This window comes from Indicator indicator, chromosome 1 (assembly GCF_027791375.1).
Source record: "Indicator indicator isolate 239-I01 chromosome 1, UM_Iind_1.1, whole genome shotgun sequence".
Taxonomy (NCBI): domain Eukaryota; kingdom Metazoa; phylum Chordata; class Aves; order Piciformes; family Indicatoridae; genus Indicator; species Indicator indicator.
The window spans coordinates 72,496,202-72,522,745 of NC_072010.1; the positions used below are offsets into that span (position 1 = coordinate 72,496,202).

Consider the following 26,544-nt stretch of genomic DNA (forward strand, 5'->3'; position numbering starts at 1 on the left):
CTTCATAAGAAGAGGGAAAACGGGCCTAGTGTTTATTCCTGATGGATTTAAGTTGGCCATGAAGATGGTGGAGGTTGCCAACTGTGAGAAAACACCATTAGGTACAAATTGTAGCATCTGGACAAAGTAGTGTGGTTTGTATGTCTTCCTTTTTAATAGCTCAAACTGAGTCATGGTGTTTGTTCTGCTCTTTGATAAAGGAAGGTGCACAAGCTATTTGTGTAGCAGGAGGCATGTGCAAATTACATTTCCCTAAGAAGACTGGTGAAGTCGGACTAATGAGGAGACAGTAATTTCACCAGTATCCCAGGATTTTGTTGTAACACTTAATTTTAAGGCACTCACCATTCACAAACTACCCATGCACCTGCAGCTGCTGAGAAAATTCTTTTTGAAAAAAGTATTTTAAGAGAATTCTTCTGACGAATAAGGCTGAGAAGGCACTGAGGTGAAGGTACCTGCAGGGGGTTTCTTGATTTTGTCCTTCCCCACACTAGCACTTGGAAGTTACAGGAGAGCTGCAGGTGTGGAGGGGGAACTTCAAAAAGAGACGCGATCTAAACAGACTCTAATTCTGATTTAATAAAAGGTGATAAAGAATGAATCCAGCCTCTCAAAACCTGTGGGTAAAAGCTGTACATAAGAATATAATTTAATTAATAATATATAAAGACAAATGTTAATTTTGGGAGACTTTGAAAAGGGGAAATGGCTCTTTGGTAGGTTTCCTGGGTTGCTCCCAGGGAGAGCTGGAACTGCAGTTTCATGTGTAGAGGCTGAACTTTTCAGTTACTCACCTCTATTAGCGGGCCAAAAGAAGCTCTTGAGTCCATTCCTCAGAGCAAAGGCAGGCAGCATGGCTTGTTGACTCTGCTGAGCAGTGTCAGTGCCTTCTTTACAAATGGGCATGTGGAGAGAGCCAGGGAGGTCCCTTCTGAAATGCCCAGTGGCATTCTGAAGTGCCCAGTTGTAGACTAAGTTGTCATTTTGCAATTTAAGGCAAAAGCCAGCTAATACAGAAATGATAGGTTTGGTCTTTATGCAGTTTGTAGAAGCTTTACTTGAAGTCTAGGGAGGCATGTTGCTCACTCATGTAACGTCTTCTCTTGCATTTTCCTAAGGTTTACGACTGGTTCCTTAGACACCTCCATTGTAATGCACATTGAATGACTTAAGGTGAAGCTAGGTGAATAGCAAAATTCAGTATTTTAAGACATTTCTATATTTTTCTGCTCCCTTCTCCCACCCTATGTTATCAGCAGTTACCAGCCACTACTTTGGTTGAAATTCTTCCAATTTTTAGCTATTTGGAAGCTTCATACACACAGAAAGAGATGCTTGTGGCCGCACCAGACAGGCAGTCTACACAGCTACCTTGAACCAGGGGTATAATTTCACTTAAGTTTTGCTAGAAAAGCATAGACATTTTATCCTGAAGTAATTTTCCATACATCCCTTAGAATGAGTAGAGTAGGTGGAGACTGTCTAAAGGCATTGCCTCTAGTTTCCTTGAAATCATTGACTTGTGACTAGTTGTAAGGCTGCATTGTTTAAAAAATCTTCTAGTTCAGATGTTCTTAATGAATGGACCCTGGGTGAAACACACTCACAAAATCATAGTAATTCACTGGAGTAACGAAAGCTCCACTAGATTCCCCCAGATCTGCTGTGACTCTTATATCTTCTGGGATGTGGAAATGCTCTGCAGTACAATGACCACAGTAGTCTGGCCCATATCAAAAGCCTTGCACAGACAGCAAAGCCTTGGAAAATGGACAGGATGAATTTGCAAAAATTTTAAATAGACGAATATGTTGCTGTTAGTTGTCTAGACTCCCTTTACAGCCACTGAAAGTACTTTAACGAAGTTCATTAGAACTATTTTTGATACTGGCCTAAGGATGAGATGAATCATATTTTAGAAGTTTCTATTTTTCTGCAATATTAGCTCAAATGCAGTGTGTTGCACTCTGATCAGAGTAACTGAGAAATCCATTTTTTTCTACATTGCTAGATCAAAAATACATACTTCTGTTGTGCTTTGTTCAGAAGAAACAGTCACTGCTGTATGTTAGTTAGGTGTTACCTATGGTGGCAGTGATCTTATGTATCTCTCCTAGATACTATTTTAGCCATTTCTGCTGGAATTGCTCTTTTCCAAAGGATCTTAATACAAGCCAGAGGGCTCTTGAATGTAGAGACAACTTTACCATTTCTGCAAGCATCTTCTAACAGTGCTGTTCCTCCTGCACTGATTGGAGTGAGTTATACCAATAGATACTTAAACCTTCTCACAGGTGGTGCAACATAGCCTGTACTCATTCAGATATGCACTTCCAGCAATATAGACACCTATTTAGTCTGGCATTTTTGGTCATAAGTGCTGCCAGCAGCTTTATCCTTGCATTGACTCCCACAGTCAGGGTGCAGCAATCCAGCCTGGAGTTCCCAAAGTGCAGGAGATTCAACAAGCAGGATACATACAGTAATTGTAATGTTTGAGTAGTTCAGAGATCTAAGAAGCTTTCTTAACAATAGCACTGTTATGGGACCCTAGTCTGCATCAGAACTTGCAAACGAATGTGATCCTACCATCTTACTTATCTGGTAGGTTCCCCATAGAATTGATAGCTTTTAATGTGACAGAAAGAAAAAGGCCTTAAAATTACCAGATCAGTCAGTTTTTGTTTCATCCATTGCAATGACACACATTCAGGACTTTCCAGAAAAGGATGGAGAAACTCTGCTAGTATCCTCTTTAAGTATTTGCAGTCACGGCCTTTAATTAGTTTTTGAAGATGTTGACACATATACATGGTTACTGTTTGCACTGAGATAATTTAAAAAATACATTAAAACCATGATGTTTGCTACTCTCTAGCCCTCTGGGCGTGACATTGTTTTCCTGTGAAACATCGCCCAACTCCGAGTTGGTCACTTCCTACTTCTGGTCACCTCCTGTTTAGAAGCCAGTAAGTTTTTCCTCCTTAGATTCATAAAAGAGCAAAAAAGGAAGGTCAGAAAGAACAATTGCTCACACAGGACATTTTCCATGTGATCTGAAAAAGCCATTGTCTTCTCCATCCATCTCACAGACAGCACTAACCTCAGGCTGCAAAGTCTGCTGACATGCAGTGAACAAAGCCTTGGCTCCCTACCAGTCCAGAGCAGCTGCCATTCAGGATTTCCCATATAGAAACTCTTGTTTTATTAGTTAGGAGGTGCTTTGCTTCCTGGGGGCACTGGTGGCAGCTTTTGTGGCAGCTGAAGAGAGCCCCCGGAGCAGCCACCACTGAAAGCCGGGGCACTGCCTGCCTGGGGAACAGCCTCCTCCTCTGGAGGTGGCCACATGTGTCAAGCTTTTCAGAGACTAAAAGCTCAACTGATGGTGTTTTCAAGCTCATGGAAATAAAACTTTAGGCAGGAGAAGGAGTTGATGTGGAAAGTCTCAGCAGTAGGATTTTTTATCTCGACAGAAAGAGGTCTAATTGTGGCAAAGCGGCATGGAGATCCAGGAGTTTTATTGATGGTACAAATATCAGCATGCACTTCCCATTCTGGAGATTTCAGACTAAGTTTAAAGGCGGCACAAGTGCCTGACTACAGGAAAACAGTGATTCAATTTGAGTTGTCATCTGTAGGAAGAAACATGCAGAGACGCTGCTTAATGTGCTTAAGCTTTCAAATGACCCTCAGGTGCAAACCTTCTAAGACATTGCTGAGCCCCAGAAGGCACAGCAAGAGCTTACAGTTGCCAGCTGTAGATCGCGAGTTTATGCCACCGGTAAATAGGATATTATTTGTAAATGGGACAAATGGGTCAATACTGCTCCACTGCTTTACAAGCTAGCTTTTTTAATGGATGATTTCTAAGGTGGCTGTTTCCAAGGCTTGCAAGCATTTCCGAAATCATTCTCATGATGTTGTAGTGAGGTTGCTAGGTCTGTGCTGCCTCTATTTTGCAAGTGGGGATAAAAGAAGCAAAGAGCAATTACAGTCTCTTCTGAGCAAAGATAGAGTGGTTCATTACCTGCTTTTATTGCCTCTGTCGTTATGGGTCCCAAGGTTCAATTAGAATCTCCCAGTGCTACTGCAGTACATTAATGACAAAATGACTTGCCTAGGGTTTGGTTGTTTTTTTTCAGGGAGGAAAGCTGCAAGACACTGCTGAAACTTGGATTTTAGTTTCCAGTTGAACAGCTCCTTCATGACACCTCAGACTCTGGTGAGCCTGGGAGTCTCCCTATAAATTCCCCAATCCTGAATTAGCCTCCTCCCTTACACAGAGAACCAAGTTAGTCTAAGCTGTGATCTAGCACAGTCCAAGCTCAGCAAGCTTCTGCAATGGAAACAACTATTTCATGTTGTCCTTTGTGAAGAAATGAGCAAGAAGGAGGAATAGGAAGAAGGAAAGCCTGAAGGACTTTCTGTTTTCTCCCTATTCCCCATTGTATCCACTGAAATTCTCCTCATGACCAGCCTGTGCTAGCAGTTGAAAAGCATCCCCGCGGTAAATCTGTCAGCAAAGCTGGGATTCCTCCCTTCTATATTTATGTTTCTGTAAAGTAAATATATACAGCTGAGCTGATTGCTGTCACCCTCTTATAGTCAGGAGACAAAAGTAGATATTTTTAGGCTCAGGTTAATCTCCTTCTAAATCAGATGACTAAAATAGGTCAGATGATGGCAGTAGATAAGATGTTTTGCTCGTGCACGGGGAAGATGAGACCATGAGCACCTTTGGGCCTGGGTCTCTGTGACTGGAAGGGCCAGTGGCCAAAGAAAGAACATATGCCTGAGTGCTGTGGCAGACAGCACATAAAATGGTAGTGCCTCTGTTAAGCAACAACTCACTTTGGAAAGTCTCTTTGTATCCATCACTCGATTTCAGTAGTTTGAACCGATGGCTTCAGGCAGCTTTACACGCTTCTCTTAAATATGGGGCTGCACTGCATCCCACAGCAGGAGTCTGTAACTCAGCTTCAGAGTTTTAAATGACTCCTCTGGTGCAGAGAATAAGTTCTAGCGATTCTATTCTCAGAGTAGTATTAAACTGTTTGAATAATAATAGTTCAGCCTGCTATCTCTATATAGCTATTGATTACACATTCACACACACAGTGTTATTAATGCAGCAGTGCTTCTGAGATTTGTAAATGTCTTCATTAAGGAAATAATTTCAGAAACAATGGTGTATATTTAGTTCTTCAAGTAGTCCCAGTCACTCCTGGCTGGTTTCAAATCATACTGATTTAAAAGTGAGCATGCTTTGAATGGTAAGGTGAGCAGACAGGGTAACTATGGTGGGTGAGTTCCTGATGCCACTCAAGTGGGTCGGAAGAACATCTGTTTATTACGATGAGGTCATAGTTTAATTCTGTGATGAACAATCCTCACTATCAATACCGACTAGGGGATGAGGTGATAGAAAGAAGACCTATAGAAAAAGACTTGGGGGTGCTGCTGGATGAGAAGCTGGACATGAGCAGACAGTGTGCATTTCCCCAGAAAATCACATCCAAAGATGCATTGCCAAAGATCAAGAGAGGTGATTCTGCCACTTTGCTCTGGTGAGACCTCACCTGGAGTACTGCATCCAGGTACGGAGCCCTCAATATAGGAAGGACATGGACCTGATGGAGTGGGTCTAGAGGAGGGCTGTGAAAATGATCAGGGGGTTGAAGCACCTCTGCTATGAGGATAGGCTGAGGGAGCTGGGGTTGTTCAGCCTGGAGAAGAGAAGACTCGGGGGAGACCTGATAGCAGCCTTCCACTACCTGAAGGGAGCCTACAGGAAGGATGGAGAGAGACTGTTTACAAAAGCCTCCAGTAACAGGGGCAATGGCTTCAAACTGCAGAAGAGCAGATTTAGATTTGGATATTAAGAACAGGTTCTTTACTATGAGGGTGGTGGAACAGTGGAACAGGTTGCCCAGGGAGTGGTTGGGGCTCCATTCCTGGAGATATTCAAAGTGAGGTTTGATAGAGCTCTGGGCAGCTGAATATAGTTGAGGATGCCCCTGCTGACTGCAGAGGGGGTTGGACTAGATGACCTTCAGAGGTCCTTCCAACTCAAATCATTCTATGATTCCAGAGATAATGAGTATAAACTCGAACATAGGAAGCTCCATCTAAACATGAGGAGATATTTCTTTACTTTGAGGGTGTCAGAGTCCTGGAGCAGGCTGCCCAGAAAGGTGGTAGACTCTCCATCTCTGAAGACTTTCAAGACCCATCTGGACACGTTCCTGTGTGACCTGCCCCAGGTGATCCTGCTCTGGTATAGGGGTTGGACTTGGTTGGACTTGATGATCTTCAGAGGTCCCTTCCAACACCTTCTATTCTGTGATTCGGTGATTCTGTTAGATGTGACCAAAAATAGTTTTGTGAAGGCACCTTCCACAGCAAGATCAAATGAGTATTTTCTAAAATTCACTCCACATTTCTCAAAGGAAACTTCTGTCATACTGGAGAGTGACCATGTTATCTTTGCTGATATTGAGCAACTGCTTGCAAAATGAGAGAGTAGGTACTATGCAAAGTGAGTAATGGTGTCAGTCACACATTGGAGGATACTTTTGTCTGCTTTGCAAAAGTAAATTAAATCTCTAACATATTGCTCATGACCATGCTGTTTTTTCTAATGAAGCAGTTAATATAGCTGCCTAATACTGTGATGTCAAATTCAAAGTTCATTAAATGTTAGGTAGAGACCTCAAATTGGCTGACTGATTTGGAATTGCCTAGCCTACAAAGACTTGCATAGGGTCAGGAAGGTCCCAGGATAGTTTTTTTTTAAATGTCATCCCAGCACATCCCACTGCTCTGTTGCTCTAGTCCTCTTACAGCAGATATTTGTACTGGCTGTAACAGAAAAAAAGAACATATCAAAGGCTGACATACCAGATTTTGACCTGTTCCATATGAAAAGCAATTGTGTAGCCACTATTAAATGTGGTTAAAATGAATTCTCAGATTAGTTCTGCATTAAGACAGCTACTAGTAAATCTGAAAATAAAGGAAGAAGTTGTGTTATAAACACTGACTGCAATGAGAAGAATAAATGGGAAGAGGCAAAAGAACAAAGGCATCACCTTCTCCCTAATGTTTGCCCTCAGATGAGAGCAGACTCTTTGAGAAGGTGACCTGGTGCTACCTGGTACATTGCAGAACCTGGATGTGTAATGGCCCCCACAGCATACCCTATTTAGTTACCCCTTTCAGTCAGCTCATGCAGACATCCCACAATGGGTGGTACAGTTTACTTGTCTGCACCTGCCTGTCTGCTACCATTTGAGGTGCTTTGGGCTGCCCCATGAGAAAACCTTTTCTTTGCTGTTTTCTCCTTTTCTGAGGAGCCTGAGGACCTACTGTCCCACAACATACAATGCACCTATTTTTTTAATCCAGGTGTCTATATTGTCAGATTTCACAGCAAGGAGTCAGTCACAGTCAGAGTCTCAGTGCTTCAGGAATCGATGTACCGCTCTGCCTGCTGCCCTGTGGTCACAGGGGCAAGTGGGATGGGGCAGGGAAGAGCTGATGCTGTCATCTCTGATACTTGCCTGCATACATACCTCTGAAGGGTATCACTCAAATTGCTGTGCTGCCTCCACAATTGTCCTTGAGAGACACTCTGTATATATTACTCAGCACAGCTCCTAGCTCAGGGCTTTTCTTAAATGGTGCAACAGCTTCCTGTGAAGATACTGTGTCTAACTGAATTATCAGCATCACTGTTCATTAGTATTCATGCTACATTCATCATTGGTATGACTGTGATTTAGTGTACCAGCGTGCAAATAGTCTATTTATTGTATTAAAGCAGCCAGCAGCCTTGCCTGTGCTGATTGTGAATCACACCTCCGAGATCACAAAAGTTGCTTTCAGGCAAAATCATAAAGGGTTTTGTTTTTCCTTTTGCTTTACATTTTTGAGCTCTAAGTTGGGTCATGTTTAGAATTTTTCCCCCATCAACTGGAACTTCTAAAATTAAGCAGGGCCTTCCATTTGTCTCTAGCTTTGAAAAGCTGAAAACGTCTTTTACAAAACTATGTGTCTCAAAATGGATTTCATGAGCATCTTCCTTTCTGTATGTCACTGCCTTGTGAGTACAGTCTACACTTCCATTTCACTTCCAAGCCATAGACATTCCAATTCCCACCTTTTCCTGATGCGACTTATAAATTGCATTCTGAAATAGCAATTTTGATCTAACTTACATCTTTACTTTCTTAGTAATGATCAGTATAGTATATTAGTGTTGCTTAGTAATGAAGTCTCTTGAGACCTGTCTGGCACATTTTTCAGAACATCCTATTCTACTCCCTCTGGAATGTGGCAACAAGATCAAATAAAATTGTGTATTGGAAAAAACATAAAATTCTGCCTATGTTATCAAGTTGTATTTTGTATTTGAAATTCAGGAATGACAGAAATAACCATTTTAGTAAGACTGAACTTCCTGTTGCCTGCTTCACAACCAGTGGTATCCTCTTATCTTTTGTCATCAGTTTTCATACAATTGTTCCAAATCTATTAAGAATTTCCTCCTTGGGTGTCCTCTGTTTTCACATCTAGATGATACTGTGCCCTTCCAAAAAAGTTTCATTCTCAGCATTTCATTTCTGCTCACATATGGAACACCGTGTCCCATTCTGAGCTCCACAGTGCAAAAAAAATAAGGACATTGTGAAATGAGTTTGATGCAGGATGAAAAAAAATCATGTATGGATCAGAGTACCTCCCCTATTAAGAGAGAATGTTCAGCCTAGAGAACAGAAGGCTCAAAGGCACATAATCCATCTGTATAAATACCTGATGGGAGGGAATGAAGAAGAGGGAGCCAGGCTCTGCTCAGTGGTACATACTGACAGAACAAGGGACAGTGAGCGTAAGTTAGAAAACAATAAACTCCATTTGAACATAAACCTCCACGTTCTTACTCTGAGGGTGACTGAGCACTGGAACAGGTTGGCTAGAGAGGTAGTCTCCATCCGTGGAGACAGGCAAAATCTGATTGGACATGATCCTGGAGAGCCTGCTTTCAGTGTCTCTGCTTGAGCAGGGGGTGGGTCTGGATTATTTCCAGAGGTGCCCTCCAGCCCCAACCATTATGTGATTCTGTGTTATGCACATTTGTAATCCTATCTATTTATCCATGTTATACTTCTTGTCTGTGGTACATATTTAAAATCATGCATGCTGTTTGTCCATATGCTGTAAGCTTGTGCCAGTTTAAATGATCAGTAGTAATTCTGATTATTTCAGGTCCCTAAAGCAATTTTCATCACCCTCAAACACTCCCCAGTAGAATTCATCACATTGTGGAGAAGTCTTCATTTTATGCTCTTAATCAATGAATATATTAATACATTTCTCTTAGTACTTAAATTGCCATCTTACTTTAATATCTTACTATTATAAAAAGCTATTTTCCCCTAGATTCAGTTCATGCATATTTAGTACCATGTCTTGTTATTTTTGTATTTAAAATTACATTTTCATTAGATCTCTGTTCCATTAGTTCTTCCTATAAAATGGTCTCATTTGTATATTGTTTCATTCTCATCACCTCAATTTAATGGGAAATTCCAATTACAGAGCTTAAATCTGGCCTCAGTTACATAGGCACAACTGTTGACAGATGCTTTGTAATGGGTTAAAAAGTGTTCGTACATAAACCACAAGAAATCCAGCCTAACTCTTAGAATTCAAGCTGGTATATGATGATTTAGTAGCAGCAATGTTTACTGACTGCAGAAGTCATTGAGAGGTTGTAAATCTGGATCTCTGTTGAGCTGCCTAACAGCTTCTGAGTCAAACACATTAATGATAGATATGATAGAAGATAGATATTTGGGTTATAATTAGAGCTTCTAAAAAAGCTGACAATTTATGCACATCTTTTGCAATCAACAGGCTTTGATGGAGATTAGCAATACACCCAAGATTAGGCAGTCTGATGATCCTATAGCGTGTACTAAAATAACATGATGATAAAGGCTAAGAATGTTAACTACACAATTGCAATAAATAAAATAGCAAACAAGTCAAAAGTCATCTTTCTACTGTATCCCTAAATTAATTTTGCCTGTCACGCATAATTCTGGAAAAAAAATCGGTTAAAAAGTCAGTACTTCTATGTGTGTGTGCACTGACTTTGGGATATGTACATGTCGTATATGTTTGAGTAAGTTTTGCGTAGGAAACTCAAAAGGCTGGGATCAGACATCACCATTTAGGTTTACTTGACTTAAGGGGACCAGAAACACTTCCTCTCCCCTCCCCTCCCCTCCCTTCCCCCTTGAATTTATTTCAATATGGAGGAGAAGGACAGGCAAGTAAGGAGAGTATATTGTCAGTAGCCACAGGTATCACTACTGCCCTGTGGTGGAGGCAGTGGCAGAAGAAGGGTCTCTGCTTATGGGCTACTTTTCATAGGTACACGAGGGGACTGCACTGCTCACACTGCTTCATTCACAAATGAAAACAGGGAACAGAACACCCTTCTGTACCAAGGCGAATGGCAGAGATCCTCCAGATCTCACCAGCTGGCTGCCTTTCTTTGTCAGACTTTGTCTTAATGTATTTCCTCCCTTTGGCTGTGGCTGTTCCACTGCCCTCTGTTCATGTGCATAAGAAAGACCATGACATGCTTTGGTGAACAGACATACAAAAGCAGGAAGAGGGTGGGAGAAGGGCAAGGGAGATCTTTATTTGTTTTTATATTGGTTGGCATGTGTTGGACACAATGTAGAAAAATAGATCTGCTCATCAATAAAGAGATATGAGAAGAAATTACTTACTTCATCATTCTGGTAGGTGATAAGCCTGCAGCCATTTATCAAATGTCCACTAGAAATAAATGTCTGTTGTCATTTTCTCACAGTTAATAACATTGTACTTCTCTGTAATTCTAGTACTTTTTTTTTTTTTTTTTTACTTTTTGAAAGAGTGTGCTTAGAAGAGAAAAAAATAATTTACAAGACTTCCCTTCTTTCTCTGGAAAGCCAGAAAAATTATCATGAAGAACACTCAATTAATTATTTGGATTCATAAGAAGAGAATAAGCCCACTTGCTTAAAGTAGGATAAATACAAAGCCATCTCACTTGGATTTCCAGTGGTTCAAATTTGAATTTGCTTTTACAGCAACACAGCATCATTCTCCCAGTTCACTGTCCCGAAGTCTCTACTACATTTTTCTGTCGCCCTTTGGGAAACTCCTTGTCACCACTCTGTGTGCTGTGTGGAGGAGATGGGCCATATTCCCTCATCATCAGTAAACCTTTCTCATAATTCTAGAAAGCACGAGCTGAAGTTCTTCAGGCTTTCAGCAAGCATGGCTGGTCAGCAACCTACTGGAAGCTTTGCTTAAGTGGAAAAGGGTTTTTACACAATTTGGTATGACAGAGAGTAATACCATCTCTGTTAGCACCTGACATATTGCAGTAGTAAAATAAGATTATTCTAGACTGCTCCTACACTTTCATCTTTCAGTATGACTGTGCCTAATTATATTGCATGGGCTATCAGCAGCAGAGCTGGAGCTTTTGGTAAAGTTTGGGATAATTGGAGTTAGACGTTTCTGGGAACACATGGCAGAAGGTTTGTAGTAGGAAGACAATTATGTGATACAAATACACAGGTTTAGCTATCTGGAAGTTTATCTAGAGGACCAGAAAAGAAATGTTCAGTCATTCATCTGCCACACCAAGGTGCATGGGGTGGCTTTTTCCCTCAAAGGTGTAAGTTTCTCTCAAGGGTGCATATGACTGAAGGGGTGGCTGTATCTTTTTACATTCACATTTATTTGACATTTTCTCCATTCTCCTTCTCCTGATGAGGCTTAGACACTCAGAGCCTGGCCTAAAGTGAGAAGAGGCACTATGCCAAAAATCTCGTATTTCAGCTTTTTAAAACACAGACCATATTTTCTTACATTTGCATGGGAGATAGATGAGGATTATATTGTATAGGCAATCCATCACAATGGAGTATCTCTAGACTGGGGTAAATTCATCCTATTCCTAATGTGACAGGCTTCTTCTGGATGGGTGAAGGGAAGGAAACTACTGCAGGTTGCATTGGTTTGGGCTGGGCTTCTCAGTGACACATCTGTTACCCTCTTGAAGCCCTGGGTATAATCATCCTGCCCCTGCACAGGAACCCCTTCTAGCTGAGCTATTCTTTGTTCTTTAGTAGATACTCTGCTCCTGGACAGCAGTTGTGCAGCTCTCTGTCATGTAAGCTCACAAAAGAGGTTCTCCCGTGAGAGAGGACCTGCAAACTGAAGTCCTCCTCCCAGGCAGTGACTTACCTCAATCTCTGCTTTTGTCTGCCTGAGTACTCTCATCAGCTGGTCTGGGACAGGCAGCCTCCCTGGTGTGGTTTTGAAAGAAACTGGCCTCGGAAAGTATTGCTTGGGCATACCTGTGGGATCTGTGTGGAGTTTTGGCACCTTTTAGTTTCTGTCTGAATTACAGATATTTTTTCACTGGAAGACGTACTGGGCTTCTCCAGAGTAGGAGCCTCCGACCCTGTACTGGTGCATGTGTTTTAAGTACCCACTAAAGTCTACAATTCGAAGAAGAGCCAGTGATTTATTTTAGAGCTCCCAAGGCTAGGCAGAGCAAAGAACCAAAGTCTCTGAATAGTTAATAAGCCTTACAGGCCTGTGTTCCTGTATGGTTGCAATTTCAGTGGAATTTGGTTACAGTGCTCTCACTGGAAGCGTTTATTTGGGCTGAATTATTGTGTATCATTGGATGATAGCAGGACAAAATCAATTAACTCAGTGCCTGGGATCCCTGCAGAAGCAGGGAACTGCTACGGTGGGATACATCTGGATCCTCCCAGCAAGAAGCCCAATGCTTTTCTTCCCCCCCACCCAAGAAATAATATAGGTAAATTCTCTGACAATCCCAAATCTGCCTACACAAATCTACCAATCACTGGGGATATCAGCACATGAACAGTATTCCCCAGCTAAGCATTTAAAAAGGAGTGCTTTCTGAAACACTTCTTTAAATGGACACATCTCCTCCTACTTGCTGTCTGCAAATCTGGCTTCAGAACTATGTACAACATGTTGTGAACTTGTAATCATCTTTGAAATGAGAAAGCATCTCAGCTCTAAAGGAAGGTGAAATTCCTTCGTTTATTGTGATGTAAATATTTTGAAACAGGGAAGACATTCCTCCTTAGCCTTTCAAAGAGGATCATGAGATATAATTACAGTAATTTTACTGCACAGCTACAAATGCAAGTACATGGAAGGTGTGTGGGCAGCCCTTGCATAGATGCATGGCTAACAAGGGATGGAGGATTTGTAGATCTTCAGCTTCCAAACCTGGGATCAGTTCCAGCCGTACAGCAGCAAAAACTGTATAAATGTGACCAAAAAAGATCTCATCCCATCATTATCTTTCTAGTGACAGGAGTCTATTATTTTCTTCTCAGAAGGTTACCCACTGTGTCCTGTTCTTCATCTGAATCTGCCTGAAATCATCTTTCAGTCACTGATTTTTTTTCTTTTACTTTTGTTATTAGTACAAGAAATTGACCTTCGGTTTATATTTCTGTATGCAAGTATGTATACTCACTTCTTGAGTAAAATCTCAGCTTCTTGTCAGTGAGCTAAATAAGCTGAGCTCCTTAATCCTCAAAGCATGACTTATTTTCCAGTCCCTGGAGATACTTGTGACCTTCTTTCGAACTCCCTCTCCCTCTCTGTCCTCATTATTTCCATATCTTCCATGATGTGGACAACAATGTATGAACAGCTGTAAAGAGTCAAATCAAAGGTGTATCTAGCCTAGTGTCCTGCTTCTGGAAGCACTTCCTGCAGATGCCACAGGAAGATTAACAGTGAGAACAAGATGCTGCTCTCTTCCCTGCTACTTGCTCAGGCATCTAAGTGATCTGCAGCTCGTTGTGCTATACACATATGATTTCAAGATGGACCAGGACTACATCCTTGCTTGACATTTCTGGTTGTATGGATCCAAAGACCACTTCAGCATACTTTTTGCAACTGCAGTGCCTCAGAAGCTCAAGTTTTTAAGTCCTCCATGAAGCTGCAGCTTTCCAAGACTAGCTCTAGCAAATAAAACTTGCAGTCTGATGAAGCCACTACACATGATCCTTCTAGCTAACCTTTTGCCCTTAACTCTCAAGTCTTTGTCTGGAAAGCTACCCAGTGTTGCCTCCTGCATTGACTGCAGAGAACTAGAATGTGAGTTTTCCAAGAGGAAAACATTCTGCACCATCAACTTCCAAGTTGAGTGCTGAATGTGAGATATCAGTTTTTGGCTGCAGACTGCTTCCAACTGTATCTGCTTTTCACCTCCTGTTTGGAGAGTAAGCCTTGCCTGTTTTCCAGAGACTTTAGTACAATGGTTTCCAACCTACTGCAGCAAGCCTGCAGTAATTTTACCTGAATGCTTTCAAAGATCATGCTGCTCTAAAAAGTGTGAGAGTTACTGAAATTAAATAAAATATATTTAAATGCATAGTCAGCTCCTGGATTTTTAAGACTATCTGCAGAGAGGGCTTAAAAAAAAAATCAGTATTGATTGTCCTTCTAAAAGAAAATTGAGATTCTCTGATAATAGAATAATTACTCCAGGTGTTAGGGCATTAAAAATAACAGCAACGTTATAGAGAAAAGAATAAATTAGCAGTACTGCCACCACCTTTATTTCCTAGGACTTCTAAATGGATGTGAGAGAAATCTTATCACATTCACATCTCCAGGTGTGCAGGCATTTCCACACCACCACCCTTGCTCTCCAGTACACACAACTCGCGCCAGTCTTGCTCTCCTTCATCCAATCTCACTCCTGAATCCTGTCTCTGCATCTCAGAATCAAAGGCAGAGGCAGACACATCCCAGCTTCCTTTACCTACAGCCATTGCCTCCATGCAAGACCTACTCCATCATCCATGTGTACGTATCCCAAAGTCAGTGTATACACGCCAGACCCCACACTTTCACATGGCGTCACTTAGTATTTTATCCTGGAGATGGGATGAGACATAGGGTTCCCATTGTCCAGGCACTTAAGGTTCTTGAGTCTTTTAAAGGGGGTAGTCAGCAAAATGTGTTTTGCAGTTTGCTGGCGTTTAGGAGCTGCCAGTTAGGTGAATATAGGTCTGAGCTGCTTTTTCTTGAATTGAGTGGTTGTGATGGATTATATTTATACTTCCACTATTCCATCTTTGACAAACCTTCCCACACATCTGTTATATTAGAAGACTTCAACGTAATATTTTTTCAGTTGGGCATATGGGAACATGATTATATCATCTTTATTTGCTTTACTCCGTTCACGCTCGCTCTTCTATTCTTCCCTCTCACCACCATTTATCATTTAAGGATCCACTAAAATATTATGCAGTGTTTTTTTTTTTACTCATTACCACCTTTACTCCTCCTCGTTGACAGATGCTTACCCCAATTCTGAAGTGATCTACGTGTGGACTAATAGCACCACAACATCTGTGGTGGTGGCTGAAGATGGCTCTCGACTTAACCAGTATCACCTGATGGGACAAACTGTAGGAACTGAAAACATCAGTACCAGTACAGGTATGGAGAAATTTTTATTCCATGGTGGCTGATAGGTGGAGTGGGAGGGGAGATCCATAGACTCCAGTTATCTTCCAAGGAGGCTAGGGAAGCACCACTAGAACATAGGTTGCTAGGGAGATCTTGTGCAGGTTGCTGGATACTTAGCAGAAGCACTGAGAGACTGAGAGGGTTATATACTGGATCTGAGGTACGTCACAATGCTGTTGCTGAAGATCCAAGCTCCTGCTATTTAACAGGAGTGCTGGAGAAGCTGCATGCAGCTTCTTGGCAACTGCCTTTGCTGAGGCTGCCAGCACTATTGCTGGCTGATTTCCCTGTGGGAGGAACCACCCCAGGAGGTAAACACCACCCACGCATTTGATCCATTTCAATCATCGCTTTAAAATTATTTGCTGATGAAATCGGGGCGGAGGGGGGGAGGAGGAGGGTAGGTGGGGGTCTGTGGCATGGCTCTGCAGCGTGTCCGGGGGACCACGTGGCCACAGAGGAGGTGTAAACTCTGAGGATTCCCATTTCCTCCCAGGCTGCAAGTGGAGGTGCCAGATGTGGCAGCATTAGGGAGGCAAAGAAGCATTAATCCCAGGCCGAGCACCCACGTGAGCCATACCCCCCTACTTCTTAAGGCTCCCACGCAAGGGCAGCCCTGGGTGCACATTGGCGGGGGGACTCCCGGGGGGGTCGAGGCCAGGACAGGGGTCACGTGGGCTTAGCCCGATGGGAGCTTAACCAGGTTACACAATGCATTCGTCTGGAGAGCATTAGTGGCCTCCAGCCCTGGGGGGAAACAAAATTGCCTGCTGTGTAGGGGAATTTCCACCACTCTGGGTTGTGTCAGGATTGGGGAGAGAAAAGGGGGCTATGTGCAGCAACACAGCTGGGAGCCATTCCTGATGGCAAAGCACAAGAGTCTTCTGGTCATGTTCTAAAGGCTCAGCCAAAGACAGAATTGCAGAGGATAAGCTATAGACTGAGTTAGGAACTTGTTACTACCTACAGGAAACTGAGGACACATGAAAACAGGCACATGTACACTTGCACACAAAGTTAGCTAGACCAAAACATGAAATCTCTCTGCTAAGGCTGTCCAAATATGGCAAATAAAGACAAATGGGACCCCAAATGAGGGAAAGTTTGCCTTGGGCAGCACAGAAGAGCCACTAAACACAAACACTATCTCCATTTTACAGTACTTCACCCCCTCCCTTGCCCATCTCAGCAGACGCAAAGCTATTGCTAATGCAAAGATGCCAAAAGTCAAGAGAAGCATATAGACAGAGTCAGAGCAGCCACCACTGTAGAAAAGGGGTGAGCAGACTATCTCTCATTAAAGAGCAAAGACCTTTTCCTTACCAGTTTACCATCATAGCTGCGTTGTTTTCTGCAATGAATGGCAGCTCTCCTCTCGCCTTCATTGTTGCCAGGAAAAAGATCCAGAGGATGTACCAGGGCATCTCCTACAAGCTCTCCCTGCTCCTCAGAGCAAGAAAACCATCCAGCCCAGGCAGTGATTGCTCCAGTGTGTCAGCTCCAGGCAACTTCCAGTTTGCAGCTTTGCCTGTGAAAGCTCCTTGTACTCCTCAGCCCAAGGAAACAGGACACTCTTCAGACAGATCCCAAAGTTTCTGGCCAGTAACCACCAGCCCTACTGTATCATAAGATTTAGGCTAATAAATCCTTGTTTTCCAACGTCAAGATTTTATATTAATGTCCTGGGTTACATCTGGGCTAGCTGGATTCTGATTGCAGGGTGGATCACAAAGAGCAGGACACAGATTGTAACTGGGGATTAGCAAAATACAAAAATCCGATTTTGCACAGGCAAAGCATCAGTCAGCGATGGATTTTCTGGACTTCATCAAGCTCATAGGAGGCCAGTAATCAGGGTTACTTATGAACGGCTGTCTAAGGCATTTCTTCCTTCTATTGAATTGTTGAATGTGAAAAAGTAAACCCAAATAGCTATTGCACAAATCCAAGTGCTTGGATCTTTTGTGGGTTTTTTTGACAAACAAGTCAAAATACACAGCTGAATAGGCAAATTGTTTGTGTATGTCATAGGACGTTTAGCCTGTCCTTTCTGGTAGACTTCTTAAAAAAATGGAAATGCTGGACCTGCACCAGTCTCTAGTGATTCTGCTGATTTTGTAGGCAAGCCGCTATATTTGGCTGTCTTCTCATAAAAAATATCCTGGCACTCCCAATTCACTAATCAGTCTTGAAATTTGGAACGTTTTAGCCATGCCACAGAAAACAGTTCTGACGTGTGCCACCTGTTTCGTTGGGATTTTTTGCACTAACATCCCCAAACTGGAGTCCCACAGAAGAGATTTGACTACTCACACTGCTTCCAACAGGCCAACATCTGTTATGTCCTAGTGGCACAAGTGCTGAAAACGATCAGACACGGGATTTGGGTCCAAGTGGATCTTGCTGCTCTCTGCAAATGGTTGCCCAGTTCTGTTCCCCACACCCAGAATCTCTCATCTCTAACTTAGGATCTGCAGTGCCACAGAACAAAACAAAACCCACTCTTTTATATTCTGCCAGCTGGAGCCTGAGCTCTGAAATATCCAAAGCCTAAATAATGAAAGAAGCATTCAACCCTTCATTTTGCACCAAATAATTCTGTTTTTTCCTTGAGATGAATGTTTTTCCTGCATAGCTATAAAAACGACACAGGCATTTCTCATGGGCCAAAATATTCTGGATGTCAGCATGGTCAGGGATGAGGCATCACAAACCTAATCATGACAGTATCTCACCAGAAAAGCTGTTGAGACACATGAGTCCAGGGATCTTCAGTAAAGAAACAAACCTGGGGGCTGGTCCAGCCTCATTAAAATACTCTATTGAATCCCAGCATAACGGCAATGGAAGAATGCATGTAGGATCCTGGAAAGACTGTAAGCATTATCTCGAGAAACCCATTATCTAAATTAAAAAAAAAAAATACTGTAGCAGCTTTTAAAACATAAAGACCCCTTAAGACCAGCAGCAGCACAGTAAAATAGCTCTGTGAAGAAATGCAGCCATTCCCGCTCTAGGGTTTTTCCTTAGTGCTAAATTTGTTATTAAAATTGGTTTGTGCAGTGATGAGTGGACCCCATCAGGAATACAATTCTCTTTTAAGTGCTACATAAACCTATAACAAAAATTAGCTCTTGCTCAAGAAAGCTTATGGTCTAAGGATAAACAGTGGTCTTACAGAAGTAAAAGGGAGCTTTGCCATTCTAACAGAGCCAGGATTTTGTTCTATATAAACAAAAGCCCAACTCAGGCAGCTTTTATGTTTACTTTAAGCAGTGGTCCAAGGGCATTAAAAACCAAGCTGTGTCGTTTTCTTAAGCCCTAAGTCTGCTGGAGGAAGCATTCCTAGTGTAGGCATTTTTGCAAAGGAAATAGGAAATCAGAGAAGGTATCGATTGTAAGAAGTGAAAGTATAAAATCAAGGTAATACCATTATTTCAGTGGAGACAAGAACTTTGGTATGTTAAAGAAAACAATAAGGTAAAAATCAGCTGCGAAGGGTCATCAAAATATACGGATTAATTTTCTGCATTATAAAAAGAAAAGAAAGAGGTCCTGTTGCTTTACTGAAGCTGAATAGATTTTTTTTTAATTTCAGCTCTGAAAGCATACTGTCAAAATCAATAATGCACATCGTCACTTGTTAGCAAGCAGGAAAATTCTGACTCAAACACATCCCAGTGCAGTAACAACTCAAATTACAAGCACATAGACCCTGCTGCTGCTGGCATATTTTACGGGTAATCCAGAAACTAAATGCTCCTAAAAAGAGAGCAAGTGGGGTTCCTCCTGAGACCACAGCATGATCAGCATCCCTGGTTCAAAATTACACTAAATGGAAGGGAATTAGATTTTGCTTCACAGGGATTTTCTCCCCAGTGTCACAGCATTCACTGTCCATCTCCACATCCCTTCAGGGAACCGTTTCACCAGAAAATCAGACTCCAGAAGTAAGTTACAAAGATTGAGGCAGGCTGTCAGGTAAGATATTTCCGTGCTATTCCAGTCTATCTGTCTAAAATCCTCAACATGAACAAGATCTGTAAATTTCATCCAGAATAACAGAGCTCTTCTAGCATAACATATCAGCGCAGCTATACCTGCAAAGGCCCTTTCACTGTAGACCTGTTCTTCACTAATTAGCCATACTGTCACTTAGAAATAATCTGCCAAATCTAACTGCTTAGCAATTCTGGCTTCAACTCAACTCAGGCTATTCACAAGGCAGAATCAGTCTGTTATATATTTCCCTTTTGTGGCTGCTCTGTAGAAACTAACAGTCAAGCTTTGCAACAGAGATCATAGCTTTATTTGTTTTGTTCTTGCAGAACAATATATATTTCAGAACGGGCATTATGCTGATTCAGTACCCAGCTGAATGATGCATGCTTTTAAATTAATTTGATGTCAATGTAAGCAAAGATCTGTTAGAGCTTAAAGGGGTTTTATTCTTATATATTGGTTTTACTCTTTTTCTCTCTCATTTTTTTTTTTTCCAGGCAAATAGTCATCTGTTTTTAGCTAGCAAGATTTTGGCTTTGGGTAGCAGTTACCATCAATGTATAGCCTACATTAACAACTATATGATTTACCAGGAACAGTCTGAAAGAACCAGTTAAGTTTTGGGTTTTTCTGAAACATTAGGGAAGGTGACAGCTGGTCTGTTGATTTTGGAGTGCATTTTTTTTAGGCTTTTATTGAAATTCAGAGAACCTAACAAAAGATAGTGCTGTGGATTTGGCATATAAAAAAGACATGGAATTTAACATTACCAAGGCAATTTTCAGTGAATTCTTATGCAGGAAGTACAATATTCATTGCACAAGTGAACAAGACATGGGAAAATGTCTATCCAGAAACTATCTTCCTAAGGACTAGGGTGTACCGCACTGGGAAACTGCATACACTATAGCAATTTTGTTTTTTTTTTTTCCCCAGAGGAGCAATCTGATGGGTTTGGGTATTCAAACCAATAAGACATCCCAGGATCCTTGTACAAAGCTGCACGTTTTGCTACACCAACACTCGGATGGGCAGTCCCTAAATTGTGGTGCTGAAGGAGTGTCTGGACGCACTCTCATTTTTTTAAATTGATGGCCTGGCATATAAGAGTTACCCTAATTAGGTTAAGTCCTGCTGATAAATCAGGTTTCTAAGAGTAGATGGCCTTAATTTAACTCTGGTAATGCAGTTTCTAGGCCTGAGTGAAAAGCATGCAGGATCGAGGCAGTGCTAGCAATCCATGTTTTTAAGACCATGAATACCAAGACATTCCAGGTGCATTAAAGGACTGCAGCGTTTCGGTGAAGTAGTAATTGTCAGTCACTGTATTCTGCTTTGAGGGACTGAATGTGAAGACTTAACAGGATCTAGAAGCACCTCTGTCTCAAGTCCTGACTTTCTACACTGCAGAAATCCAAACATTTTTCATGCAGTTAAGAATGGCTGAATAATATGCTCAAATGGGTGGTGGAGCTGGCCTGCTTAAGTCACTAAACGAGTAAATATCCCCTATTTTACTCACATGCACATTTTTCTCCTTCTAGGTGAATACACTATTATGACAGCCCATTTTCATCTGAAAAGAAAAATTGGTTATTTTGTCATCCAAACGTACCTTCCTTGCATTATGACTGTGATCTTATCGCAAGTGTCATTTTGGCTAAACAGAGAATCTGTTCCTGCTAGGACTGTCTTTGGTGAGTATCCCACTTTCTTCCAGCACATGAGAAGAATTGGTTTGGCTTGGGGAAGTGATTTGCTGTAACAAAGCCACAGCACACAAGTAACCCACACATATTAGCATATTTAGTGTATGCTCTAGCTAAGCATTTGAAACAGATTTGACTTCAAGACATTTTAGTTTATCTCTGTTTCAAGATATTTATCTGGGAAAACCCTGTAGAGTTTTATTAGTGACAATTATCTCTATTACCATCAAACAAATTAATATGATTTTGCATTTAGAAAACATATTTATTACTGAAGTTGTCATGGAAAAATCCATTGGGGTCTCTTAAATTACTTGATTTATCACTAGAGGATTGCAGAATTTAAACACAGTCTTAAGTGAAGGTTGATGAAATATAAAATTTTCACTAGATGAAAAATGAGGGGAGCGGGATCAGCTTATTATGTAAAACCCCATTCAGCTGTTCTTAAAAGAGGCATTCTTCTTTTCAAACCTACTGAAATCAGTCAGCAGCTTTGATCAAAAATCAGTTCAGCTTTGATCAAAAATCAGTTCAGCAAGCTGTATGGGAAGAATATAGGAACCAGCACTGCTTTGCTACTATCCATTCTAGGCTTACAAAGCTGTCGAATTTTGTTCTATTAGAGGTATCCTACCACAAATGAAAGTAGTGGTAGCTCTGTCGTTTGCTCATCTATGGGAAAGGAGGAGCTACAGTCAAAGAAATCAGTAACAGCCAACAATTTCATACAAAAAAATCTCCATGTAAGAAAATAACATCAGTAATCCTACTTTATTCTGACAGTTACTGTAAACAGGTTGCTCACTGTTTTTATACTTAACAAAGGACACTCTGTACATAGCATGCATCAATGTTCAGGCATAAAATACCAGTAAGGGTTTTGTTTATGTAACAGCTGGGTTTGTATTACCCCTAAAAATACTTATTTAAATACACTATAACTAGAGATAACCAGAATACCACAGAATTAAACACCTGAGAGCAGAGGCTTTCATTTTCTCTTGGAGAGCAAAGTCTCTTACTCTTTTGGATCGTAATATGCAAATACTGACTGATTTCATGTGGCCTTCCTAGGTATCCTGCTGAACTGGGGCCACTCACAACTCTTAAGGGATCTTGCAAGGGCTACCAAACTGATCTCTTTTCTTCCCTCCCTGTCCCCGCATCCCCCCCTCCCAACTTCTTTACAGGAGTAACAACAGTCCTCACCATGACCACCTTAAGTATCAGTGCCCGTAACTCTTTGCCAAAAGTGGCCTACGCTACTGCAATGGACTGGTTCATAGCTGTCTGCTATGCCTTTGTGTTTTCTGCATTGATTGAATTTGCAACAGTCAACTATTTCACCAAGAGGAGCTGGGCATGGGATGGCAAAAAAGCCCTGGAAGCTGCTAAAATCAAGGTGTTTGTCTTACATATTTTAGATATCTAGAATAAAAAGCAGGTATTCAGTCTAGTTCAATTAACAGAATGAACAATTTTCAGCTTCTTCATGGAAAAAAAGTATTAATTACCTCATGACTTACTTTCACCTTCCTATAGAGGAAATCTTGAAATATGCTGCCTTCTCTTCACAGAATTAAACTATCAATCTCCACCATCTATATGAAGGGGACTGTTTTCAAAAGGATATAGGGCATTGAGTACATGTCATGTGATTTCAGTGATCAAACTTCTGATAACAGCAGAGTAATGCTATGAAACATCTCTGCAGAGCACTCCTGATGCACTCTCCCAAATAAATTACAAAGTTCACATTGAACTCCATGAGTCAGAGCCCCCCCACCATATCCCCAATAAAGAGACAAAAGAGCAATTCTGTGAAGCATTTGAGTTTCACTCTGAAATGAAAATTTTGCAATAGGACAGGCTCTTAACAAATGGTCTCCTAGAGAGATCTTTTACCTGCAGGCATCTTGAAAGAGCCATACAAAGAAAGAGGGCAAGCTGGCAAAGTCAATGAGCCCTTCACCATGCTCCTTGCTGCAGTCAAGAGGGTGAAGTTTGCATCTTGGCAGCAGCCCACAGGGCAGCAACCTCTGCAGGTACAGGACTGCATTGCCCTGACAAAAGAAGCTGCTAATATGCATGCCGGGTGGAATTCAGGTCCAGTCAGCTGCTCTTAGCTTTCTCTGGCATCAGGGATAGTTTAACCTCAGTATGGGCAATGAAATCAAGGCAGAAACAGCTGTTTGGTAGTCAAAGTCAGAATAGCCAACAGGCGTTTCCTAGCATGATTGATTATGGTACTTAGATATTTTGCGTTAATAACTTGAGAACATATTTCCATTTTCTGTTCCTTCAGTCTAATGTTTCTGCTCTTTACACTGCAGAAAAAAGAGCGTGCATTGCTGGCAAATAAACCTACTAATACTTACAGCACTGGGAAGCTGACCCCTGCACCAAACATGCCAAAGGACTCAGCCCCATCTGTCATCTCAAACACTGCACCTGCTCCAGCAAAGTCTGCAGAAGAAAAGCCCGCTGAAAGCAAAAAGACTTACAACAGCATCAGTAAGATTGACAAAATGTCTCGGATAATTTTTCCAGTGCTGTTTGGAACTTTTAACTTAGTATACTGGGCCACATATTTGAATAGGGAGCCTGTCATTAAAGGTGCCAATTCTGCAAAATAAACTGAAGGACTCTAAAGCCACATGTGAGCCATACTTACAAAGCAGATGCTACCAAGGAAAATTTGAGATCCAGATGACTTTCTACATTTGGGCAATATTCTTCAGGAAGTTTTTTGCATGTTTAATAATCTGTACAAATAATATTGCCTTGATTGTTTCTACATGTAACCTCAGATGTTTTGGAGATGATGATATTACTTACAGCAACAGATATTTATAAAAGTTCAGAAGACATTGAACATGGCTTCTTTGCTGCTTAATATCTTGCATTGATAGTTTACAAATAAAATAAGTTATATTTTTTAACTGTTCAAGTGTACTACATATCGTGGTTTTTATACTTCAGATGTACAGTCATAGAAATATAGGCTTAACCTATATTTTACAGAAGAGCTCCATTATTGTCATCTGATAAGTTACTGAGTAACGCCAGTTGAAAATGTGCCAAATTATTAAGTGTAGGGCTATGTTTGAGCACCTTTACTGGTTATAGGTATTGCTTTACTCCACAGATGAAGCTGCTCAGCCCAATATTCATTGGAACTTAATACAATGCAGTAAATCCTAATGAGGCTATGCCGATTTTTACTGCTTGAGCCTCTGTCAGTGAGGTATGACAGGGAGCAGGATGCTACTCATGTAAATAAAGGTGATGGAATCTTGCCCTTAACAGAAAAGATGGAGTTTGTATGGATTTTGAATTCCAAGGAATTTTCTCAAGTGATTCTCAGTATTTATTCCAAAATTTAGAGATATATTGCATGTAATTAATATAGATTAGGAACATACTTGTGCAAGTAAAACTCTTAACAACAGCAGTAGACATTTTTCATTAGGGCAAAATAAATGATGTTTGGACATTTTCCCAAGAAGAAATTTGCTTTACGTTACCAGAGATGAACAATAAAGAATTACAGTAAATCTGCAATAATTATTAGTTGTTTCTCGCAGTGAAAACTAACCAGCTAACACTAGGAAGTGTGTTCCGAAAAAAACAATGTGCTTCATGACAGCAAGGTGTTTCAGTGACAATATTGACAGAAAGGTCTTTGTACTGTCCATCTGAAACTTTTCTATACAACGCCTTGCTGCTGCCAATGTGTTTTGCTTTCACAATGAACAAGAATATGCAGTCTGAGTTTCCAGCTCTTTCCTCCTTGGCATCCTTTCCTTGTTCTAGAAGCTTTTGTAATTTAATCTTAATGTTTAAATAAAAAATGCATTCAATATTGATTGCAAAATGTCGTTCATATACTGGTTATCTTTTTAGAGAAACAAAATAGTCACAAGAACTGGAAGAATTAATTTGAAAGCACACATGCACATACTTGGTCACAGATATGTGTATGTCACATGCTCACTGTTGGCCAGAAAGGTGCATACTAAGTGAAGACAGTGAACTGAGATGTTTCAGAATTAGGTGCTATTTTGCTATGGAACGTCATCCCCATTTTCTGTTTGGGACAGAGAAGAGAGTTCATGCTTCTCTTTGAGGTGAAGGTGTGGTCCAGGACTGGGGAACTGTCTAGGTTTCCTGTATGTCTTTTTTTTCATTCCCTTCATTCTTAAACATTGATGAGAAAGAAATCTCACACATCTATTCCTTTATGCAACTTTTTGTTCTATGTTGTGGAGTTAGAAGCTTGCAAATTCTCAGTGGCCACAGAGAAACCATGGGACTGGAAGCTTGTAAAGAGGATCAAGGGAGATCCCATCTACTAGTGCTAGCCTGAGCCAAGGTGATGTTTTGGAACTGTTTTCATGTAGGCTTCCTATATGGCTTTGATTAGCCACACATCTCCCTGCTCATTTCTTTATTTTTAAAAATGAGATAGGTAATGGTATCTGAATCCAATTAATCTGGTTCTTTGGGTATCGAAATGAGTGAAAAATTGCAGAGCCTCTAGGGAGGCAAAACTTTATAAAGTTCTATGGCTATTTCTTCTCTTGCATACAGGTTATTCCCAAAAAATGGTTGAAGCCAACAAAATGTCCTTTTTTCCTGGTGAAAAGCTTGTAATTTTTTCAAGTCCAACAGTAAAGTACACACACACATTATACGGAGTGTCCCCAGTGATACTCTCACTGGGAACATCTGAAACAGCTAAAACCACCTGGCAACTGGTGGATGGGAGCAGATCTTTCTGCATGTGTGAGACAGACCCTCTCAGTTGCAGCCTCTTCTGCCTCCTTCTGTGGCCATAGATATGTACAATGAAGGCCACATTAGGCTCCTAGAGGCTAAATATCCAGTCGAGGAGAGGTGAACCCATCTTGCTGTTAAGGCCAACAAATACAAGTATTCCTTTTAGTTGGGATGAGCACATTTGGAAAACTTTTCTTCTAAACACTTCATTTGAGTGTGCATTCCTCCTGTGGCAAGGCAAAGTGGCCATGAAATGAACAGTATGGTAGGGTCTTGTTAATTACTGAGAGAAACTGCCTGCAACCCCACAGATGTGTGTTTGCTGACTGCCCTTGAGTCTTTTCTTGTGGATGATCATGGTAAGGCTTGCCATTGACACCTGTGGCAGATTATTGTGTGCTGAGTAACACACGTGGGCAAGGAT

At 41.2% G+C, this 26,544-nt stretch overlaps 2 protein-coding genes across 2 annotated transcripts in view; one reads left to right on the forward strand and one right to left on the reverse strand.

The window, feature by feature from the left end:
- GABRB3 (gamma-aminobutyric acid type A receptor subunit beta3) overlaps positions 1-17,048 on the reverse strand; it is a 195,072-nt gene extending 178,024 nt beyond the window's left edge. Inside the window, exon 1 of the mRNA XM_054381725.1 lies at positions 16,948-17,048. Within this exon, the coding sequence (XP_054237700.1) occupies positions 16,948-17,048 (101 nt within the window). The remainder of the gene's footprint in view (positions 1-16,947) is intronic.
- GABRA5 (gamma-aminobutyric acid type A receptor subunit alpha5) overlaps positions 1-23,974 on the forward strand; it is a 55,714-nt gene extending 31,740 nt beyond the window's left edge. The window contains exons 6-9 of the mRNA XM_054381752.1: positions 15,451-15,594; positions 21,171-21,323; positions 22,529-22,740; positions 23,672-23,974. Of these exons, the coding sequence (XP_054237727.1) occupies positions 15,451-15,594; positions 21,171-21,323; positions 22,529-22,740; positions 23,672-23,974 (812 nt within the window). The remainder of the gene's footprint in view (positions 1-15,450; positions 15,595-21,170; positions 21,324-22,528; positions 22,741-23,671) is intronic.
- Positions 23,975-26,544: the final 2,570 nt, after the last annotated feature.